We start from the raw sequence: 24,328 nt of genomic DNA, 5'->3' as shown, positions 1-24,328 counted from the left end.
CAATGTAGGCTGAGAAACGGCGGTATACAAGCCCAGCAATAAATAAATAAATAAATAATAAATAAATAAATAAAATACAATCAGTATGAGATAGCCGAGAAGGTTTATTTATGTGTTTCATTCCGCAAAACAAAAAACAACTCACCAAACTATTTGAAAGACTGATTTACAAAATATAAACAAATTCAAATGAAACAAAGAAATAAGCCAGAAAACCTAAGAAAAACACAAACATTACAATGAAATAAGTAAAATAATGCATATATACAAAGCAAAATCAAAAGAAACAAACCAAGCAGGATTCCAACCCTCACTTGGTTCCCCTTTTCTTTCTGCATCCAAACCAACCAGAGAAAATTCGAGGTTTTCAGCTAGCTTCCCCTTTTGAAACCTTGGAGAAACTACTTAGAAGGGGGGGGGGGGCATAGCCAGTTATGTGGTGTCCTCTCCAAAATTATTTTAGCAGGAAGCCCTTTTGCCTCATCTTGGCTGTCAGGTCCTTCAAACATGACTTGGAAGGACAGGGAAAACACTTCTTGCTTTGTTCCCTTCCAAAAACTCTGATGTGAGGCTCAGATGTGGGCAGATTTTATTTTGTGCTAAGAATTGTCTCTGAACTATAGGTTACAATCCTTTGAACCACTTAACTCTTCACCTTTAACTCCATCTTGCTTGATTTGGACGTATTGACGAGTGATGGGGAATATACCTAGAAAATTTGGCTGGTAAAGAGAAAGTTTGAGGGGGAAACACCCATATCTACACCATATTCCCAGTCCTCCAAGTATAGTGCAAACTATCAGGAATGGCATATTGACCTGATCAATGTGTTTACTTTCTAAAATTCTTTCTCCTAGAAAAATGCATGTAATATTTTTAATCCAAAGATGAAGGTTTGTATACACGATGCTTTGAAAAATATATCCTCACTAAGGAATGTGTCATCTAGATATATTGCAGACTTGCTCCATATGTTCACATCTGTCTGTGTTTGGTTCTACTCCTGGCTCATTTTCACTCTCTAGCCTCAATATGGATTATTGTTTGAACTCACTAGCTTCCATTCCTTAACTTTGAAGAGACACTTGAAATAGTAAAAGGACTAAAGAAGGATGAAGAGGAATATAGCAGCATCTAAAATACTAACAATATTCTCTTTTTTTATTAGAGTAATATTATTGCATTTATGTCCAGATTTTCTGCTTGCATGGCACAGTCTTAGCATATGCTCAGACGTTGTAATAATTAGTTAATTGTTAAAAAAACAACTTCTGCATTTTGGAGCCTATGTCTATTTGCAGTGTAAGGGAACAATATTTCACAAACGCAAACGTAATAATATAGGCAAGCAATTAGTTTTGTGCCCAGCACAGCATGGGTTGACCTGTACAGCTGCTGAAGCTGCAATTCATGGCGATTTGGGGGTTGGAAGGAGAACCAACTATGCATTGTATAGAGAAGCTTGGAATAATTGCAAATTGCTAAGAGGTTGGGTAGGTCAAAATATTAATAGGATTTAGAGTTTCCCACCTTCAGATTTCAGGGATTCCTACTTGTATAGCTGGTATAGTAAGAATATTAAAAGTAGGATTCTAGATTTTCTTGTATATATTAAACAGACAGTTTTCCAAATGATTCACTTCTTTTGAGATTTGGGATCAAGTCAAGACCATTGCTGGATTGAAAAGAGTACCTCAGAATAGCGCACAGTGTCTGAGGGGGTACTGGAGTGATCAAGATGAAAGGGAGGGAGGGAGCCAAGGACACCCTGTGAATTTTGAGCACAATGGAGATTTGAACCTGGATATCCTGGATCCAGGTCAAAATCTATAAGTAGTACACCGCATTTAGTGGAACCCCCTTTCCACTGCAAGGATATTGAAGCTCCAACATAGTTGTCTAGCTTCAATTTCAATGCCTCTTGAAACAATGCCTCATTCTTCCAAGGTAGAGAGTACCAGGGATTGTTGGTACAAATGGGCAAGCCTTGGGTGAGAAAATCTTGATTTTATCATTCTTTTTTGTCATGCTCACAGGCTACATTTAAATACAATGATGTACTGGAGGTAGATCTCATGATGATTTGCAGCCTATTGACAAATGCTGTCAACAACACCCTGATTGAAACTGAAGTTGAACTTAAGAAAGGTTGGTTTCTCTTTCCTTCCTTTCTTCTTTTCTTTGAGCTTTGTTTAGTTGTAGTAGTCAGCTGTAACTTTCCAGGGTGAAAATTCTCTCGTTCTAACTATATTGCATTTGTATCAGTCTTTGTTTAAGGGATCACTGGATCCTCCTTTTTTAAAAAATTCAAAGAACTTGCAAGCTTGAAGTCTGCCTGTCACTACTCTAGCAGTCCTGTAGTGATCTTTTTCACACATCCATTCTCCCCAAAGAAATACAGAAGATAAACTTTCCTATGTCCACTCATATCATGTGAAGAGCCCCTGGTGGCACAGTGGTTAAACCCTTGTGCCAGCAGGACTGCTGACCGAAAAGTCAGAGGTTCAAATCCAGGGAGAGCATGGATGTGCTCCCTCTGTCAGCTCCAGCTCCCCATGCAGGAACATGAGAGAAGCCTCCCACAAGGATGGTAAAACATCAAAACATCCAGGCATCTCCTGGGCAACGTCCTTGCAGACAGACAATTCTCTCACACCAGAAGCGACTTGCAGTTCCTCAAGTTGCTCCTGACATGAAAAGAAATTGTGAAGAGTATTATCTAGAAACTTAACAGTATATGTGATGGTAAGAGCACTGTTGTTGAACACAGTTATTTGTTAGATAAATTAAATGCAGAAATTGCTAGCATGATATTCATGTAATTGAAGCTGTCAGTTTATGGTTGGCAACTGGGCATTTTATTGGTCTGTCCCAACTAGAGTAGACCTACTTGATAAATTTTTGAAAGCTGAGTCAACATATAGGTAAATTCAGTTATTGGGTTATTGTAGTCAAGGCTTACAACAGAATTTAGGCCTGTTTTTCCAGTGTGGGTTTATAATTTATAGCCTGGTACACACAATCAGTTGTTTTGTATACCTGTAACACTAGATTGGGATCCCCTGGTGGTACAGCACGTTAAACCACTGAGCTGCTGAAGTTGCTGACTGAAAGGTTGGTGGTTTGAATCGGCGGAGCAGGGTGAGCTTCAGCTGTTAGGCCCAGCTTCTGTAAACCTAGCAGTTTGGAAACATGCAAATGTGAGATCAGTATGAAACGCTTGTGCAGGAATGTAACAGCGCTCTATACAGTCATGCTGGCCACATGACCTTGGAGGTGTCTATGGTCAACTCCGACTCCTCGGCTTAAAAATGGAGATGAGCACCACCCCCCAGAGTTGGACAAAACTAGACTTAATGTCAGGGAAAATCTTTACCTTTACTAACAGTAGATCGTTTTTCATGCATCTTATGAGTGAACTGTAGTCCATAGAAATTTATCTCCTTATCATTTCTTAGTTTTTGTGTAGGACGTTATGTTACCAATAACATAATGTCCTACACATAATGTAGACTAGTATTTGCATTGTTAAAGCCACTCTAGGAGAGCTGTTCGCTCAAAAGCATTGGGCCACAACATAGGATATCCAGGTTCAAGTCTCAGTCAGTTTGGAAACTCACAGTGTGACCTTGGATCAGAGAGTAGAATGAACTACCTCCCAAGATTATTGAAAGGATAAAATTGTGGCAGGACAGCCATTTATGCCACCATGAGTTTATTGAATGAAGGATGGGATAAAATGCAGCTGGTGAATAAGTGAAATAGCTGGCATTTTCCCTTTCATCCAAAACACTTGGGGATACAGATGGTCTTACATGGGCCATGCCAGTCTCTTCTACACCCTAAAAGACCATCAGCTGACAAAGTTGTTGGTATCTAGCCTCAAATATTTCATTCCCTGAGCCGTTGCTCAAAGGGAATAGCTGTCTAGACTTTTCTCTCTAGATCCTTCTTTCTAGGCAGATGAGTCACTGTAATAATCACTACTGTGGTTTGCAGGCTGATGAGAACGACATCAAAACAGGTCTGTCCAGTCATTATGTTGTTTACGGTGTCATGTTGGGATACAGGAGCTTCCTGTCTGCAGAACCACGGGGAGCCCTTGCCAACTACATCCTTCTGCCTCCATCTAAATGCACATATTTTTGGCAGCACCTACCAAGTTCTCTAGAATCTGTGTCTCAGCCTTTTCAGGCAAGAGGCTTCAGAGCGAAAGACATAAATGTTACAGCTCTCTCCCTAGGCTGTAAGAGAATCTCTTAAACCATTGGCGTACAGTGTTTGGCAAGGCTTGTAATCCAGGCTTAGTCTGCCCTGCGCCAAAAGAAATGCATTCTGAGGAAAGGTGAAACGTGTTTCCAATACATTATTTATAAGTGGATTTTCTTTTTGAAATAAAGTTGTGATGGCAAAGTCCAGGGATCAGTGACACACACACATGAAACTAGATGTCCACTTTCCATATTATAGGAGCCCCCAGTGGCGCAATGGGTTAAACCCTTGTGCCAGCAGGACTGATGACCGACAGGCTGGAAGTTTGAATCTAGGGACAATGCAGATGAGCCCCCTCCATCAGCTCCAGCTCCCTATGCAGGGACATAAGAGAAGCACAGATTCTACATTCATTTATTACACTGCATTTACTCTCCACAAGCTTGGTCTCATAGCCATGTTTTAACTTTCTTTCTAAAGGTTAGGAGGGAAGGAGCTGATCGAATATCATTGGGGAAGGAGTACCATAGACAAGGGACCACCACTGAGAAGGCCCTGTCTTTTGTCCCCACCAACTGTGCCTGCGAAGGAGGTGGGACCAAGAGCAGGGCCTCCCCAGAAAATCTTAATCTCCGTGATGGTTCATAGAAGGAGATACGTTTGGACAGGTAAGCTTGGCCAGAACCATTTAGGGCTTTATAGGCTAAAGCCAGCACTTTGAATTGTGCTTGGTAGCATACTGGCAGCCAGTGTAGCTGACGCAACAGGGGGGTTGTATGCTCCCTGTGTGTTGCTCCAGTTAGAAACCTGATGGCCACCTGTTGGGCTACTTGAAACTTCTGAACAGTCTTCAAAGGCAACCCTATGTAGAGCACATTGCAGTAGTCTATTCAGGATGTAACAAGAGTGTGGAGTACCGTGGCTAAGTCTGACTTCCCAAGGTAAGAGAGCAACTGGCGCACAAGTTTTAAATATACAAGTGCTCCCCTGGCCACTTCCGAAACCTGGGTTCCAGGCTTAGTGATTAATCCAAGAGAACTCCCAAGCTGCAAATCTGTGTCTTCAGGGGGAGTGTAACCCTATCCAGCACAGGCTGTAACCTTATACCTTTGGGAAGTCAGACTTGGCCACGGTACTCCATACTCTTGTTACATCCTGAATAGACTACTGCAATGTGCTCTACGTGGGGTTGCCTTTGAAGACAAGACAAGTACCTCTTGTCTTGTCTGGATTCAGCTTCAATTTGTTCACCCCCATTGAGACTGTCACAGCAGCCAAGCACCGATTCAGGACCTGAACAGCCTCTTTGATAGTAGGTGGAAAGGAGTGATAGAGTTGGATGTCATCTGTGTATAGATGGCATCAAACTTCAAAACTCAAGATGATCTCTTCCAACGGCTTCATGTAGAAAAAAATCTATCCTTTTGGTCATAAAACTGCCTATTTCTTTTTCTTTTCTTACTTTTAGATCCCTGTACTACTAGTTTTCTCTTAATAATATTAAAAAAAACAATATTTTCATTTTCTTTCCTTCTTTTACAAGGCTGCCATTCTTCTTCAAATTTGGAAGGATGTGGTGATTGTATAAGCCTGGTCAGTTTGTCCATCTCTGCCATATCCAATATTTCTGGAATCTATAAATCTTCGGTAGGAATTTCTTCTTGTTGCCAACAATCCTTGCTGCAGTTACCATGTATAAAAAGAGTATAATTTATTTGGTAGTGCTGAATTTGTAAGTCCCAATAGAAAGGCTCCTGGCTCTAGTGGTACTTAATAAATCCTTACTCTAAATAGTAATCTTAACTCTAAAAGGATCGCCTACATTTCAGTAGTTTCCACAAGTCTTTTGTCACCCCTTTTACCTTTTGTGTTTTCTGGTCTTCTTGTATCTGCATTTTTATGTACAGACAATCCCATCACTACTCTGGTTTTTGTGAAGCTTTGGAGGTAGCACACAGTGCTTTAGATTAGCAGAGTTGCTGCTACTGCTGCACAAGAGTTTTGTGATCTATTTTCAGAGTGACTTATAGCAAAAATCCCATTTGCTCACCTTTGTTCAGAGCTGGAATGTAGCTCTAGTTTGCAGCAACCAACAATCAGAAGCTTTACCTCTTCCTGACAGGATATTGCAAATGAGCAAGCAGGAAAAAGTGCTCTTCACCTTTCTATTAATGTAGAGGTAGATGTTATGTTAACTTCTGCAATCTGTCCTTGCCTTCCTAAGCAAAACAGTTGATTGTTAAGCATTGCACAGTTATCAATGCAGCTTAGCAAAGAGCAAAAGGAAATGCTTTGTTCAGTTATTGCGCAGTGTCTCTGTGCGGAGCAGAATGGTAACTGCTAGGCTAAAAGGAACTGGACATAAATAATTTGGCACAGGAATAGCAACAGCAATGCTGTGTGCATCCAAGTGTATGAACCACTTCACATATAGGATCATAGTACACAAACCTAGAAGTTAGACCATCATCAGAAGCTGTCGTTCTGTATTGCAGTTATGGATTTGTAACCCAGAGTTATGGCTCCATATTCATTAACACTATAGCCACAATTATAGCACTAATGCCATGAACATAAATGCCCTCACAAGCTATTTTACCAGGTAGCAGGTTTACTAATAGATGGAGGTCTTTTCAACTGGAGATAGGGGCACAAGAAGATGACACAGACACAGCTTTGCCAGCAAGCAAAGCTGCACCAATGATAAGCAAGACATTATTGCAATTCCTTATCACTGTCTGGCTTGCAGGGAGCGGCATTCCTCCTTCTGCACTCAGATTGCCATATCAACTGACCTTGATTGCTCAGTGAAGCTACTGCCTAGTAAGTTTGTGAAATTTGGACAACAGTTTGATGTAGTTCATAGAATCATATAAATTGGAAGAGACCACAAGGGTCATCCAGTCCAGCTCCCTGGATGTAGTAACAAGCAATCAAAGCACACCCAACGTATGGCCATCTATTCCAGATGACACCCGACCAAAGCAAAATAGTTATGTATATGGGACTGAGTAGAGGATGTAAATCGTGGGAAATACCTTTATATTGTTGTTAGATTAATGGCTAACTATGGCAATTCTGGTGCCCTCGGCGGCGGAGCCCCCAGAGGTGCAGCAGATTAAACCGCCTAGCTGCTGAACTTGCTGACCAAAAGGTTAGCAGTTTGAATCCTGGAAGCAGGGTGAACTCCTGCTTTTAGCCCCATCTTCTGCCAACCTAGCAGTTTAAAAACATGCAAATGTGAGTAGATCAATAGGTACAACTTTGGTAAAAAGGTAATGATGCTTCATGCAGTCATGCTGGCCACATTACCTGGGAGGTAATGGGAAACACCGGCTCTTCTGCTTAGAAATTGAGATGAGCACTACCCTCCAGAGTCAGACATGGCTAGACTTAATTTCAGGGGAAACCTTTAATTTACCTTTATGGCAGCTCCAGGCTGGCTTAGCTAAAGGAGGCTGGATGCCATATCTCCATGAGAACATGGTGGAATTGTTTTGGCTACATGTGTTACAGTATTTGCAGTTTGCACACTGACTACTTATGGGATGGCATTTGCAAAAATCATATTAAATTTTTGCTCAAGTAAGCAATAATTATGGTTAGAACATTTAAGTGCTGTTAACTTCTCAAACCTGGAGTCAGAGTTCCAGAAAGCTGCACTGTTTAACTTAGGACTCCACCGGGCTTCACTGTCATGGGTACCATTCTGATCACCCAAAAGTAGTATCATATTGTCCCCAATTGCCTTTAAGAATCTGTATGGGAAACGTCTTGCTGCTTTAATGTTGATGACCTCAAGACATAAAGAAAGGGGCTTTCCATAGGATTTGCAATAATTCTTTGGATGTTTTGTTTCCTAGTCAAAATATTTCAGATATTTTCATTTTTTACAATTGCGATGTGGGATTTGGGGAAGGGAAACTGGTTGATTCCAGTCCTGAGGTTACATTATTCTTTTTGTCTGTCCTAACAGAAAAACAAATCAAGATTTCCTTCTTTAAAAACATACAGAAAACAATTCATTACTTTCTTTTTAGAAATTGTTGTTGTATGCCTTCAAGAGAAACCATTGAAATCCACAATGCGGACAATTTCAACAGAAAGGAGGAAACCATGAAAATGAACAAAATCTGGCTACCAGTATTTAAAAAACTCTAAAATCAGGGCAGTAAATAAAGAACAACACTCAGAAAACAGAGAATTCCAGGTAGGAAACAATCTGGGCCAGCTAACACCTCTGGCCTCTCATCCTTCTACTTCAGACTCTAGCCACTGCTCCACAGTCACTCTCATAATCTTTACAAATACACAACTGAAATCAAAGGTTATAGTAATACTTTTCAACAAAATTGATTTTAAAATCCAAATGTGAGTGGAATGCAACGTTTAGAAGTTCCTGGATGCTGTGCATTGGACCTTGTGACCATTTCTGAGTTGTTAAAAATTAATTAAGTTCTGGAGTGTTTGTGCAAAGTGCATGGCTGTTGTGGAATTGCTCAGGCAGCTAAATCTTGGCAGTCACCTTCGCCTGAGAAACAGAATGAGGCTGCCACTGGAATTGCTGTCTTAAGTGTTTGCCATAAAACAAATGGGAGTCTTTAAACTGCCACTTACACTGAATGACAAAACAATTAAAAGTTTCATACCGTTGTACATCAATCAGCATTGCTTCCTTATTAGTAGGATGCCATGGTTTAATTGTAAAGCTGGACCAGATCCAAACATTGGATGATGTGAATTCGGGACTTGAATGACATAAGTCCTGCTGCCCAAACCAAGTGTTTTACATTACATTGTCCTCCATAACAAGAAGTTAGGCTTTTGATAGGAAATAATTCTATGGTAATGTCTCTGCTTTTGCCTGCAAAAAGTCTGTATTCTGTGTAGCCCATATTGTGATGTTATCTAGTGTATGTTCCTTTTGCCTATCCCGTGTCATGGTCATGTAGGTGCCTTTGCTGATGTGGATACACCATTAGTTTTTTAACTGTACTCAGAAAGTTAAATACAGATTAAGCATCCCTTATCTGCAATTCCAACATCTAAATTACTCCAAAACTTTCCTTGTGTGTGGCTGAGATTGTGACACTTTTACTTTCTGATTGTTCAATGTACACAAACGTTGTTTCATGCTTACATTTGGATTCCAGTTCCACAATATCTCATGTATATACATTTATTTATTTATTTATTTTAAACATTTATATTCCACCCTTCTCACTCCGCAGGGGACTCATGGCGGAGCACAACATATATGCGGCAAACATTCAATGCCGGGACATAAGATCATAAATATATACAAATATTAAAGTCACTTGTATTCACATTAAAAGTTGCTTAAAAACCATCTCAGGACACAATTTTGCCTCAATGCATTGCCCCAAAGGCTTGATCCCACAGCCAGGTCTTCACCATCCTTCTGAAGGACAGGAGGGAGGGAGTTGATCTAATACTGCCAGGAAGGGAGTTCTATAACCAAAGGGCAATCACTGAGAAGGCCCCGGGAGGGGGGGGGGGGCAATCACTGAGAAGGCCTTGTATAAATGCAAGTACAAGTATTTCAATATCCAAACAGTTCTGGTCCCAAGGATTTTGGATAAGGGATACTCAAGCTGCACAATTTAGTCACTGCTAATCATGGAATAATAGAAAATCATATAGTTGGACCATCCAGTCCAACTCCCTGCCAAGAAGCAGGAAAATCGCATTCAAAGCACCCCCAACAGATGGTCATCTAGCCTCTGTTTAAAAACCTCCAAAGAAGGAGCCTCTACCACAATCTGGGGCAGAAAGTTCCACTGCTGAACAGCTCTCACCATTAGAAAGTTCCTCCTAATGTTCAGGCAGAATCCCCTTTCCTGTAGTTTGAAGCCCTAGTCTCCAGGCCAGTAGAAAACAAGCCTGCTCCCTCTTCACATATAACTTCTCCTCACATATTTATACATACCCATCATGTCTCCTCTCAGTCTTCTCTTCTGCAGGCTAAACATGCCCAGCTCTTTAAGCTGCTCCTCATAGGGTTTGTTCTCCAGACCCTTAATCATTTTAGTTGCCCTCCTCTGGACACTTTCTAGCTTGTCAACATCTCCCTTCAATTGTGATGTCCAAAATTGGACACAGTATTCCAGATGTGGTCTAACCAAGGCAGAATAGAGGGGTAGCATGACTTCCCTGGATCTAGACACTAGACCCCTATTTATGCAGGCCAAAATCCCTATGAATTTTTTAGCTGCCACATGACATTGTTGTCTCATGTTTAACTTGTTTCCCATGAGGACTCCAAGATCTTTTTCACACATACGCTGTCAAACCAGGACTGATTAATTTAGTGGGATTTTCAGAAGTGTCAACATACTTCAGTGATTCAACACTGAATTGCTGCTTGGACTAGCTATTCAGTTTAAAGCTAGATGTGATTTAGGACTACAAAGGAAACATTGGGAATCTACAAAATCATTTTCCTGAGTTTATTCTCGTCTCTTTATTTGGGGCTTTTCTAGATGCATTTTTTTTAGGAAACACGCCTAGGGCAGGGTAAGGAAAAGCAGAACATTGTGACTTCCAGATGTGGAGAACTCTACCATATATGTGATTGAAAGAAGGAAAAACGGGACATGTGGCTGCCAGCTTTAGTAGCGGTGGTTTATTTAATCCCATGTTTAATTTTAGCTCCTAGATTTGCTAACTTTTAAAACATAAGAAATGTTTTCATGTTTTACTCAGTCCTGATATTAATATGTAATACCCCAATGATCATTTGCATAACTATCCTCTATGCATGGATGTTACTCTCTCTACACTTGTGACAGAAGATGGTACTGGCCATGAACTGCCTGTTTCTCAAATACCTGGCTTCTTGGGAGTCAGCTGTGGCTTCAGTAGTTGCCTGTCACAGGACAGGTGATTGTTCAAGTCACCCTTCCCATTGGGTTTTGGCTCCATAGAAATGGGTCAGAGCTAAGAGCTTTCTATGCAGACTTCTTTTTTCTTTCTTGCCTTGTCATCACTGCCATATTTTCCTTCTTGCTGTCAGTTAGGCTTCTTTCTTTGATGTAACTGTACCAATAGAGGTTTCGGAAAGTCATAAGTCATGTTTTAGTGATGGTGATGGTAGTTTCAGAGATGTATGCACTGTCCCATTAGTCCTTTGAACTGAATTACAAAAAGTAGAGGTGACAACCTGAACTTGAGACAGAGGTGTGGCTGTACTTATTGATGCTACTGAGTTTCTGGACAAATCACCAGGTGGGATTTTCATCTGACATGGTCTGTTTTTCTTTCTCATCCCCTTCTCTATGGATACAGCTGAACACTACATTCCCTTCTGTTTAGTGTCAGAAAAGGAAGGGCATGAGCTAAATAGAGCTTGTGTGCCAGATATGATGCCTTTAAGGCTTTCACAAAGTTTGCTATTGGAAGGAGTGGCTTGATTGCATTTCTTCAATAGTTTTCCCCACAAACTTTCTGTATTTCTCTGCCCTATTTTTTGGTAAATTTAGTTCAAGGATCAAATTGAGTTCTACTTGGTAACTGGATGAGAAATAGCCAGTCAGGCCTCTTAAACCTTTAGCTTTGATTGTGCTTTTTCCTGCATGACAGGTGGTTGGACTGGATGGCCCATGTGGTCTCTTCCACTCTATTATTCTATATTTCTATTTTTCTTTCCATAAGCAATAATAAAGGTTTCCCCTTGACACTATCTAGTTGTGTTTGACTTTGGGGGATGGTGATCATCTCAATTTCTAAGCTGAAGAGCCAGTGTTGTCCATAGACACCTCCAAGGTCATGTGGTCATCATGAGTGCATGAAATGCCGTTACCTTCCCGCCGAAGTGGCACCTATTGATCTACTCACTTTTGCATGTTTTCAAACTGCTAAGTTGGCAGAAACTGGGGCTAACAATGGGAGCTCACCCCATTCACAGATTCGAACCACTGACCTTTCGGTCCGCAAGTTCTGCAGCTTAGCGGTGTAACACACTGTGCCACCACAGCCCCTTTCCACAAGGAATGGGAAAGGAAAAAGTGTTTGACCATCTTAAAATGATAACGATGGTAATAATGTGTTAGATAACAACTGGCAACATCACATAGCAAGAATTGACTTCCAACAAGCCAGTGAGTGGACTTTGTTTCATTTGGGACCACAAATGTATATGTGGTATATGTGGGCAGAAAAGTTATTGCCCCTTTTAATGTGCTCATAATGATTATGGTCACATTTGCAAAACTTTGCTGAACAAGAGTTCGTCGCTTTGTGCTTGAACTTCACATAGGGAAGGTGATCGTACTTATTTATTATTTATTTTATTGACTGAAATATTTATACCTGACCCTCTATTTAAAGAATTCAGGGCAGCAATGAATTTAACTGACCAGTTTGAAACAACATAATAAAAGGCTAAAGCAAGTTAGGAAGTTAAAATAATACAGATTAAAACTGGTTAAAACAGTTTAAATGTTTAAAATTATGTTTTTAAAACCAATAGGCTCAAAAGACTTGAGTATTTATTTATTATGTCAGAAGTGAGTTGAGGGTACAGTCAAAATACATTTAAAAACACAAAGTTTAAAAAAAAGAACTTGGCATTATGCTAAATGTCCTTTGACCAGAAGTTGGCCACTTGGAGTGCCTTTGGTGTCACTGTGAGAAGGTCCTCCATTTTGGATGTGGCAGGGCTCAGGTTGCATTGTAGTAAGTGGTCTGTGGTTTGCTCTTTTCCGCACTCGCATGTCGTGGACTCCACTTTGTAGCCCCATTTCTTAAGGTTAGCTCTGCATCTTGTGGTGCCAGAGCACAACCTTTTAAGCGCCTTCCAGGTCGTCCACTCTTCTGTGTGCCCAGGAGGGAGTTTCTCATCCAGTCTCAGCCACTGATTGAGGTTCCAGGTTTTAGCCTGCCACTTTTGGACTCTCGCTTGCTGAGGTGTTCCAGCAAGTGTCTCTGTAGATCTTAGGGAGCTGTTTCTTGATTTAAGGCATTGGCATGCTGGCTGATATCTGAACAGAGGATGGGCCAAAGATGTCAATGCCTTGGTCCTTTCATTGGTGGCTGCTACTTCCCAGCGGATGTCAGATTCTGTGATACCAACTAAACAGTGCAATTTCTCCAGTGGTGTGGGGCATAGACATCCTGTGATAATGTGGCATGCCTCATTAAGAGCCACATCCACTGCTTTAACGTGGTGCGATGTATTCCACACTGAGCATGTGTATTCAGCAGCAGAGTAGCAAAACACAAGGGCAGATGTCTTCACTGTGTCTGGTTGTGATCCCCAGGTTGTGCCAGTCAGCTTTCGTATGATATTATTTCTAACACCCACTTTTTGCTTGATATTCAAGCAGTGCTTCTTATAAGTCAGAGCACGGTCCAGAGTGATTCCTGGGTATTTGGGTGTGCTGCTATTTATTTATTTATTTATTTTGCTGTGTCAGGAGCGACCTGAGAAATTGCAAGTGGCTTCTGGTGTGATAGAATTGGCCGTCTGCAAGGACGTTGCCCAGGGGACGCCCGGATGATTTGATGTTTTATCATCCTTGTGGAAGGCTTCTCTCATGTCCCCGCATGAGGAGCTGGAGCTGATAGAGGGAGCTCATCCGCCTCTCCCCGGATTCGAACCTGCCACCTTCAGTCCTACCGGCACAGGGGTTTAACCCACTGCACCACCGGGGGCTCCTGGTGTGCTGCAGTGCTCCACTGGGATTCCTTCCTAGGTAATTCTCAGAGCTCTAGTTGCTTGTCTCTTCTTAAGATAATAAGCACACGTCTGCATTTTATTTGGATTAGGAATGAGCTCGTTTTCCCTGTAATAGGCAGTAAGAGCACCATGTTTTGTTGGACACTGGAATGATAACAACATTAGCACCAGTTGACTCTCCAAGGGAAGGATATTCCATATATAGGGTGCCACAGAAGAGAATGCCCTTGCGGGCTACTATATCATAGAAAAAATCAATGGCATTTCAAACCATTCATCCTAATAATCTCCACCGCTATACCAGATTCCAAGTTTCATGAAGAAAAACCATGATTAATACTCCTTGCTTCAGACAAGTGGTAGCTTCCCTGTAAGATAGCTAACTTATCTTATGTGCGAAATAACTTACATCCCTTTCCTTCCTTTCTTATCCTGAAAAGAGTGCCTCTCTGATTACTCCACTTAAAGCCAGATGTTTGGCAGCTCTGTGGGATACCAGAAATAGAAGCGATAAAGTCATAATTGCCAAGAGAGAAAATAGGAGTGTCACATTCTTATGACAAGAAGGGGGGCGGGGGGAGGCAGTGCAGGATCATCACTATATTATAAAGGAAAATGTGTATCGTAGCATTGGAAGAGGCCACAAGCACCATCCAGTCCAACTTCCTGTTATGCATATATTCTTTTTATCTATATCTATACACATAATAATAATATACATAATAAAAGTGAAAAATAGGTATGTGGCAGAGGTGTCCACTTACACAGACAGACTCCCGCCTCCACAATCAGGCTATTGTTCCAAGTGCTGAGAAGCCTCCAAAGGCACTCCCTTCACTGACATTGCAGGTTATAGCGAGCATCATGAACATGTAACCCAACCCCTACCAGTGTCCTCCCAAAACACTATGGCCCACCACACAAGTAATGCTTTCATTTGGGGAGAATGTCATCCTAGATTTCAGGTGTTTCCTCCACCACAGGCAGGCATCCCAGGGTTCTCTATTGGTGTGGAATTTGCATGTCCCCACCCACTGCCTCCCCCTTTCCTCTGGCACACGGCAAACAGAAGGAATTGATCCACAACTGAACAGACTGGAAGATTTTGAGGGACTGACTCAACAGGATGGAAATTGTAGTTCACCCTGCATCAAGGCAGAGCAGTGTGACCCCCTTCGATAATTGACCTGGACCCCATTTGGCATGCAGAACCCCCATGACCAGGTTTGGGGGGGGGGGGAATTGATCTTGATTTATTGGAGTTGTAGTTCACCTACATCCAGAGAGCACTGAATCCAGCAGACAACAGATCTGGACCAAACTTGGCACACAGACCCACCATGACCAACTGTAAATACTGGCAGGATTTGGGGGTGACTGCCCTTGGCATATGGGAGTTGTAGTTCACCCTTATCCAGAGAGCACTGAACCCAGCCAATGGCAGATCTGGACCACACTTGACATACAGACCCAACATGCCCAGCTGTGCATACAGGCCTGGTTTAGGGAGGATTGACCCACAATTCTGGGAATTGTAGTTCACTCACATTGTTATGTATTTTCCAATGGAAGTATTCATAAAAAAAAATCAAAGACTGGCTTTTTCCTAATAAGTAGTGTTACTAATTAACTAAATGATATGACCTAACACCCCAAAACAAACAATGCCTTTTTGAAATAACCCGAGCACCGCCGGCTACCCAAGCTAATATACTATAAAAGGAAAATGGGGACAGCTGTAGGGGAACCTAAAACCCACTTGTAGTCACTATAGCTCTCTCTTTGGATGTTACAGAAACCATATGAGTGTATGTATGTGTCATGTAATGTTGAGAGACCCCAGGCATTGCTACTGAATTGTGGAGTCTACTCAGGTAAACATTGTATATTAGGACTGGCACAGTTCACCCTTAACAAGTAGTGCTGGCCCTTTCAAAAATTACAGTGATGCCAGAAGATGAAGACATGAAAACTGATCTGGTTGTCACTGCTGCAATATCTAAAGAATTTTGTCAGACATGCAGTTTAACCTTGGCTACCAGAAGTCTTGCATCTGGAAAGAGCTGATGATCAGACTTGGGCAGACACCTCAACAGCAGGGAGCCCTATTTTTTCCTCCGTGGAGATATCTTGAAACAGAGGAGTGTGTGCTTTGCATGCAAAGTTCAGTCCCCAGTGTCTCTAGGTAAGGCTGGGGAAAACCGCTTTCTGGAACCCTGGGGAACGGCTGTCAGCTCAATGCGAACAATTCCGAACTAGATCAGTAAGGGAAAGGAAACCTCTTTTCTCCCTGAACGTTGATGTCAGTTTCATGTTGCGGACAACAGTCAGAGATAGAGTTCTTGTTTTGGATGGAAAAGAACCCAGATACAATCCTTGACATTTTGAGTTAAATGGCTGAGTTTTAGTTGGTTGGAAAATATTTTGCCCGAAGCACTAGAGGTCTGTTACCAGGTAGCTTAGACAACATTAGCCTTTATAGTAAGATAATCTAAGCTGATGTAAGGTAGTTTCATTACGTCTCTGTTTTGAAGAACTTGACACAAAGCAAGCCAACAGCATTGTTATTTATAATCTGATTGTCTTTTTGTCTCCTTTCAGTATGCAACCACAGGATGTTCTTTAACTCTCCATCATACAGAGAAGCCGGAACATGAAGACATTTGCGAATTCCGCCCTTACTCGTGCCCATGTCCTGGTGCATCATGCAAATGGCAGGGCTCATTGGAAACCGTCATGTCACATCTCATGCATGCCCACAAGAGCATTACCACGCTCCAAGGAGAAGACATTGTCTTCCTTGCCACAGATATTAACTTGCCGGGGGCCGTCGACTGGGTGATGATGCAGTCTTGCTTCGGCCATCACTTCATGCTGGTGTTAGAAAAACAGGAGAAGTATGAAGGCCATCAGCAGTTCTTTGCCATCGTCTTGCTCATTGGCACCCGCAAACAGGCGGAGAACTTTGCATACAGACTCGAACTGAATGGCAACCGGAGAAGGCTGACTTGGGAGGCTACCCCGCGCTCCATCCATGATGGTGTAGCATCCGCCATCTTGAACAGTGACTGTCTTGTTTTTGACACTGCCATAGCACACCTTTTTGCAGACAATGGGAATCTTGGAATCAATGTGACTATTTCTACGTGTTGTCCGTGATCTTTCTGTGTACCTTAGTGCGACCCTGCAGTTGTCTGCTTTTTGTTTGTTTTTGTTGGTTTTTCTGAGTTTTTTTATAATGGAATTCAGCTATAGCCCTTATATGGCTGTTCCCACTAATGCGATTAACAATCATATGAGAGGAGACCAAAGTCACGCACACGTAGATGTGCATTGTTCCCCCTCCCCATCCATATCTTTGGGTGGCAGTCCGTGGAGATGGGTTCCTGTTCCATACACAAAGATCCCCTGAAAGACAGTACCCCAGTGTGATGGTTAATTGCATAAGGGGGAGCATCTAAATAAGAATCATGTCTTCATAAGTGGTTCGTTCTTAGCCTGCTATCTTGGAATTCCCTATTCCCTTATCTGGTGTTTCAAAAACACTGTTAATAGGAAATAAATCTAAGATGTTTTTGTCCTATTAATTTGAAAGGAAGTGAGGGCTTACATTTTCCAGGAAATATCATTGGATGTTTGTTGGAGAGGGAAACGATTCTCTTCTTAAAAGGCAAAATTTCCTTAGGTCTACAAAATTGGCAGAGAAGGAGTCTGATAGCTCTCTCATGCTAAAGAGGGCATTTACGCATGAAGGATAAAGCAGTTGAGTCTTAGGTTTCAACTGGGTTGACTCGGTTCCATAAGACTGCAAATAGGAGAGACCATATGTTGAAGAGGCGATCCTTTTGCCTGGCCCACTAGTAATTCATGGTAAACAGACACATGGTACATGAGATAGAGAAGTTCTAGCTCAGCACCTCCCCAGAGTGGTTATTTCCCCATTTGTGGGGTTATTTATTTTTTTTATGCAAAGGAGCTTTAAAAAAATTGACGTTTTACCTCTATCCTTTAGCATTGCGTGCCATTTCTATCACTTCAGAACTTTGCTGGCTTGTTCTACTGCGTTTGTAGATGAAGCCACATTAAACCACTTCTGAAGCACAAGTGGTTCTCAATAAGCTACTTAACTGGCCTAGTACCAAAACCATAGCTTGAAAGAATAGTCTTTTTGGACTACAATTCCCCAAATCCCCTCACCTACTATTGTGTCTGCAGGTATTTTGGGAACTGTGGTCCAAAGAAAATAATGTTTCCATGGTGAGGACAAAAAAGGAAAGAAGAGGAAAATAATGATGGGATTGTGGTTAGATTTGTGTTACTATATAAGAAGACTTTGAAGACATACTACCATGCACAGGACTTCAGAGGCTTAACAGTTACACACTTTCACAGCTTGGTATTTAGGGTGAGAAGGTACATGTGTGAATTGGTTGCACCTGCTTCTGTGCTTCTGCTAATAAGTTGGCTCTCTTGTTCTTTTCTTCTTCTTTTTTTTGTTAACTGTTATGTTCGTTCTGTTACAGCAAAAGAGTTGCATAGACCTACAAAGATGTGTGATCCCCCTTGCCATCCATCCCTTTCAGCAAGTGCTGAAGAGGCTCAACGGATTGAGAGAGAGCTGCTTAGTTATGGGGTGGCAAAAACAAAGATGGTTTTTGAGCAGCTAAAAGTAGGCCCCATCTATAAATATATCCAGGTTGTTTACATGTGGCTTCCTCTTTGGGAAGACATACTGACCATACTTGACACTAACCTTGTAAAGACGGACTTTGAATTACACACAGAGAAGAGATACGGTGTTTGTCTTGTCTTCTGCTATTTAAGTTGGGGTTGTTGATGTTTGTTGCCATATTTACTTTAGTTTTTTAAAATAAATATTTTGCAAAAATAACTGCATTGGCTTTCCGACTCACTTGAAAAAACAAAAATTGTCAGTCACATATGAGCACCATCACACGTAGACCTATATGCAATCCAAATATAGCTTAGGGGTAAAGCAAACACTTCCAGTTTTTATTTATTTATTTATCTACAGTATTTATATACCACCTTTCTCACCCCTGGGAGGACTCAAAGCAGTTCTAAATCTGATAGGATGTGTGTGCTGAAGAAGAGTTGAGAGGAATCTAACTTGGAGCTCTGACACCATAACAGAAAATACTGGAGTTCTGGGAGTTGGAGGCCAAAACATCTGAAGGGCTGAAGTTTGAGAAGAGCTTGTATTCTGACTCTATAAGTTTCATATATCCAGTATCACTTCTGCCACAGCCTTTCATAGTTACCTATTCATTTACAGGTTGAGTATCCCTTATCCAAAATGCTTGGGACCAGAATTGCTCCATATTTTGGATTTATTCAGATTTTGGCATATATGATAACAGATCTTGAGGATGGGGCCCAATTCCAAACACAAAATTATTTTATGTTTCATATACATCTTATTTACATATCCCAGTGGTTCCCAACCTGTTGTCCATGGGCCGCCAGTGGCCCACAAGAACTAGAATATGGTCCATGGCCTCACCGTTACTACACTGTTGCAACGAGAGCGACTGGTCTCACAAAACCCTCTTTTAGTGCCGAGGCTTATTGAATATTGTTTTCTGTGGGCGAGCAGATGGCGACTACAGGATGGCATATGTTCAGAAACTAGAGATGGTTTATCGAATGTAATTTTCTGAATCAGCACCCGAAATAACCAAACTGAATCTAAAGTTGACCAAAAACTGATTCATAACCCTCTTGGTACTAATTTTGAAGAGTGGTCCCTGGTCAAAGTGGTCCCTGGTAAAAAAAAAAAGTTGGGAACCACTGACGTAGCCTGAAAATGATTAGTATACCCCAAATTTCATAATTATGTGCATTAAATGGAAGTTTGTGTGCATGGAACAATCCGAAAGCAAGGATATCACTCTCAGACACCAATGTGGACTATTCTGGAGCATTTCAGTTTTTTGTAATTCCAGATATGAGATGCTCAACCTTTGTTTGTTTTTCATATGTATTTATTCACTTATATCATGCCTTTCCTCCAGTGAGCTCAAGGAAACCCCTATGACTTCTGTCCTTCCAGTTTCATCCTCGTTACAAGTCTGTGAAGTTTGTCAGATTAAGAGAGTGATTGGACCACTTTCAGTCTGAATTTCAGGACTCTGTTCTGGCTTGAACATGGATATCCCAAGTCTTCATATGCCGATTAGAGAAAGATGTATCAGTTACACTGGCACCAGATTTCATGTCAAATGTCTGCTTTGTCCTCAGAGTTTCAAGCTGCTCTCGGTAGCACTTGATCTAAGCCATGCCCCATTGTTCAGCATCCCATTTTTCCCCTCTCTTCTTGCAACAGTGATTGGGTTTCCTTAAACAGCTTCAGAGAGCTGCTATAGGAGGGTGGCCAAAAAAGTTAAATACAAGTCGGAGGCATTTGGTTGAAAACCTGTGTATTCAGTGAACTCAAGAGGTGACTATAGCCAATCCATTGTTTCTCAGCTAGCCAGAATTGTGCAGAATAATTGTTTGTTTTTATTCCTCATGCAGCGATTTGGCATTGGAAGAAGAACTTTGTTTTCAGATGTTAATGGACCTTGCTCTACTGGCACACAAATGGAAGATTTCTCTAGCTGTGGCCTTCACATCAGCTCTTCACATCAGGCTGCAGCGCTTGTTTTGAAGAAGTCTGTTTTCTTGTATTTTCTTGTAGCACACTTTAAAATTCCTTCTAAAACAGAACTTTGCAACTTCAACATTGAAGAAAATGTGCCTCATGAAAAGCAGAATGTGTCCTGCTGTCCTTCACTCGTTTCCTGTGATGGGTGACCTGTTTTTTATTCTTTGTCTTCCAACCCTTCCTAGGTCTGACATATCCTTTTCTGTACATGCATCTATAGTGTTAGTCTTTGTCAGCTGTCCATCTATATCACCTACAGTTGGGCTTCCACATTCACCAGAGTTATGCGTACAGGACCCCACAGAAGTAGGGGGAAACCACAAATACCTTAATCCCCTCCTTCCAAAAAAACCTGTATTTAACACAAAAAGTATAGTACCATTTGTGGATATAACCCACTTTCCTTCACAAGGCAGAAGTGGGTAGCCACAGGGCTTAATTCCGCCATTGTTGCTGCAATGAGGCTTATTTGGCTAAGGATATATAAGCCTCACCTTAGTGTTTGCTGTCTTGCTCAGGGTACATCTACATCAGTGGTTCCCAACCTTTTTTTAACCAGGACCAATTGAGCAGGGACCACTTTGACCAGGGAAAATTCTCCAACATTAGTACCAAAAGGGTTACGAATCAGTTTTTGGTCAACTTTCGATTTGGTTTGGTTATTTGGGGTATTGATTCAGAAAACTACATTGGATAGATCAAGTTAGCTCTAGTTTCTGATACAGAACATATGACATCCAGTAGTTGCCATCTGTTCACCCACAAGAAACCATACTTACTAATCTAGAGCTGATGTGGTAGTAGTAATATTTTGTGGGTAGTCAGCCTCTCCCCTCCCAACATCCCTGTTGCTTCTGCACTATAAGAGGATTTCGCGAGACCAGTTGCTCCCATTGTCGTGTGGTTTCAAAGCACTGGTGTAAGTAACGTGAGGCAGTGGACCATATTTTTGTTCTTGTGGACCACTGGTGGTCCACGGAGCACAGGTTGGGAACCATTGATCTACATTGTAGAATTAATGCTATTTGGCAGCACTTTAAGTGCCATGGTTCAGTGCTATGGGAGCTTTTGTTTTGCATGTTCTTCAGCCTTTTGTGCCAAACAGTGCTGGAGTCTCAAGAAACTACTAGTCCTATGATTCCATAGCATTGAGCCATGGTGATTAAAGTGGTGACAAACTACATTAATTCCACAGTGTAGATGTACTCTCACAAAGCTTGCAGAGAGAATGACAGCCCAAAACCAGACTCATAAATATTTAGTGAAATGACATAGGACAGTAATGGAAATGGTGGCAAATAATTTATGAATAATCTAATTCACAACAGTTAAGCCCATAGTTTGGAGGGCCAGCTATATAATGTTAATGGAGCCAAAGGATTTCCTACAAAAGCTCTCTTTTGCAAAAACTATTTGCTGAAGCTCCAAACTATACTGCTCTTATAGCCAAGAGGCATTCAATAACTTGGTTTTCCATTTTTTCCAGCTTAATACTATTAAATACATATTATTATACATACTATGCTTACAAGATATTCCCTGTAATCTCACATCTACATTACTGATCTGATAGTTTACTGTTTAGCTTCACTACTGCTGCAACATTATTGTTTTCAGTTCATTTTACTGAGGTCATTGTATGTCTCTGAATATAATTTGTAACACACTTTTTGTGCTATAATTTGCGAAGCAGTGAAGGGGTGGTTATTCTCAATTTTTATTTAGTGCTATCTCAGTTTCTGATAACACAGAAATACAAGTCAAGGAAATACAATCCTTAGTAATCCATTAAGACAATAGAACGAGGTACTTGATACCTAACGTAAAAATTAGATTAACACCTTAAAAGGATTAACTTGAAACATATCCTCTTGAGATGGTTATGCTAGTCTAGTGCTCTGACATACAATGAAAGAGCCTCTTATCCTTGTATGATTAACAACATTACAGTTGTATTATCAACAACAAGAACAAATCATAATTGACATTCGTATTGTTTTTTTACAGTGTTCAAAGCACCTTATATTTGTACATATGTTATACGTACTTCCTAACATAATCCAGGAATTTAAAATGTCCCAGTACATAACAGATTGTCTGATTTAATATTGAACTATTTGGCCCAGCGAGAAAACAACATGACAATTCCCAAATGCTTTGGAACACACATCCCATCATCCTTTACCATTGGCCATGCTAAATTACTGGATCTCAGCAAGTGGTGTAGTCCAGGACACCCAGGGAGCATTATCCTTTCTCTGATTAGTCTGTTCCCATATTTCTCTGTATACGTTTTTAAAAACTCTGAAACTGGGTTGTTGTAGGTTTTTTGAGCTATGTGGCCATGTTCTAAAAGCATTCTCTCCTGTAGCCTTCTCTATCAAAGAGTGCTGATGCTTCACCAAACTATAAAGTCAGACTTGGCTACCATGGTACATGCTCTTGTTACATCGAGAATAGACTACTACAATGTGCTCTATGTAGGGTTGCCTTTGAAGACTTTGGAAGTAGTCCAGCAAGCAGCAGCCAGATTGCTCACCGGACCGATTTTTTTTTTTGTCATGTCAGGAGTGACTTGAGAAACTGCAAGTCACTTCTGGTGTGAGATAATTGGCCATCTGCAAGGATGTTGCCCAGGGGACGCCCGGATGTTTTGATGTTTTATCACCCTTGTGGGAGGCTTCTCTCATGTCCCCGCATGATGAGCTGAAGCTGATAGAGGGAGCTCATCTGCGCTCTCCCCGGATTTGAACCTGCGACCTGTTGGTCTTCAGTCCTGCCGGCACAAGGGTTTAACCCACTGCGCCACCGGGAGTGGTGTGCTGTGAGCACAAAACCCCCTTTACTCCAGCTCCACTGACTGCCAGTCTGCTACTGAGCACAATTCAAAGTGCTGGCTTTAAGCTTAACTATCAGAATGTATCTCCCACTATGACCCATCACGGAGGTTAAGATCTTCTGGGGAGACCCTGCTCTTGGTCCCACCTCTTTTGCAAGTGTAGTTGGTGGGGATGAGAGACAGGGCCTTTTCAGTGGTGGCTCCTTGGCTCTGGTACTTCCTCCCCAGCGAGATTAGATCAGCACCTTCACTCTTGGCTTTCAGAAAGATAACAGACATGACTGTGGGACCAAGCCTTTGACTAGTAAAGTAATGCAGTGTAAGAAATAATTAGGGAATATGTGCAATTGACCATTTGGAATAATTACGGCTTATGATTTTGGATCTTGTGATTTTATTCTAGGATGTTTTAATGCTCTGTTTAAATGTTGCTTATATCTTATTTTTAATGGTCTTAATTGATTTTAACTTATAGTTATATGTTATTGCTTAGCTATTATGAATTTTAAATGTATGTTTGGCATTGAATTTTGCCATGAGTATGTTGTAAATTGCTTTAAGTCCCACCCACCCCCCACCCCCCAGGGTGGGAAAAGCTGTATATAAATACAGTAGATAAATAAATAATAATAATACAAATCCCAGGATTCCATAGCATTGAGCCATGGCAGTTAAAAGTTGGGCCAAACTGCATTAATTCTACAGTGTAGATGCACTCATAGCTGCTTGCTTGGCAGATGTTCTGCAACTTTAAACAGTTCAGCAGCCAATGCTGGGATTACAGTTGGTTTCACCAAGAGCTTGGTGAAGTTAATATGTTTGAATTGAAATTCCTTGATTTCTTCTACCAACGTGGCCAAGGGAATTCAAGGAGATATAGTCACCCCCCCCCCCAAAAAAAAACATTTTA

General features: G+C 41.3%; 1 protein-coding gene across 1 annotated transcript in view; it reads left to right on the top strand.

The window, feature by feature from the left end:
* SIAH2 (siah E3 ubiquitin protein ligase 2) overlaps positions 1–18,793 on the top strand; it is a 45,282-nt gene extending 26,489 nt beyond the window's left edge. Inside the window, exon 2 of the mRNA XM_060767719.2 lies at positions 16,514–18,793. Coding sequence (XP_060623702.2) covers positions 16,514–17,071 — 558 coding nt within the window. The 3' untranslated portion in view covers positions 17,072–18,793. The remainder of the gene's footprint in view (positions 1–16,513) is intronic.
* Positions 18,794–24,328: the final 5,535 nt, after the last annotated feature.

The sequence above is a fragment of the Anolis sagrei genome, chromosome 3 (genome assembly GCF_037176765.1).
Source record: "Anolis sagrei isolate rAnoSag1 chromosome 3, rAnoSag1.mat, whole genome shotgun sequence".
NCBI classification, from domain to species: domain Eukaryota; kingdom Metazoa; phylum Chordata; class Lepidosauria; order Squamata; family Dactyloidae; genus Anolis; species Anolis sagrei.
Note: the sequence above shows the minus strand (reverse complement) of the source record. Positions and strands in the feature narration are given on the sequence as shown.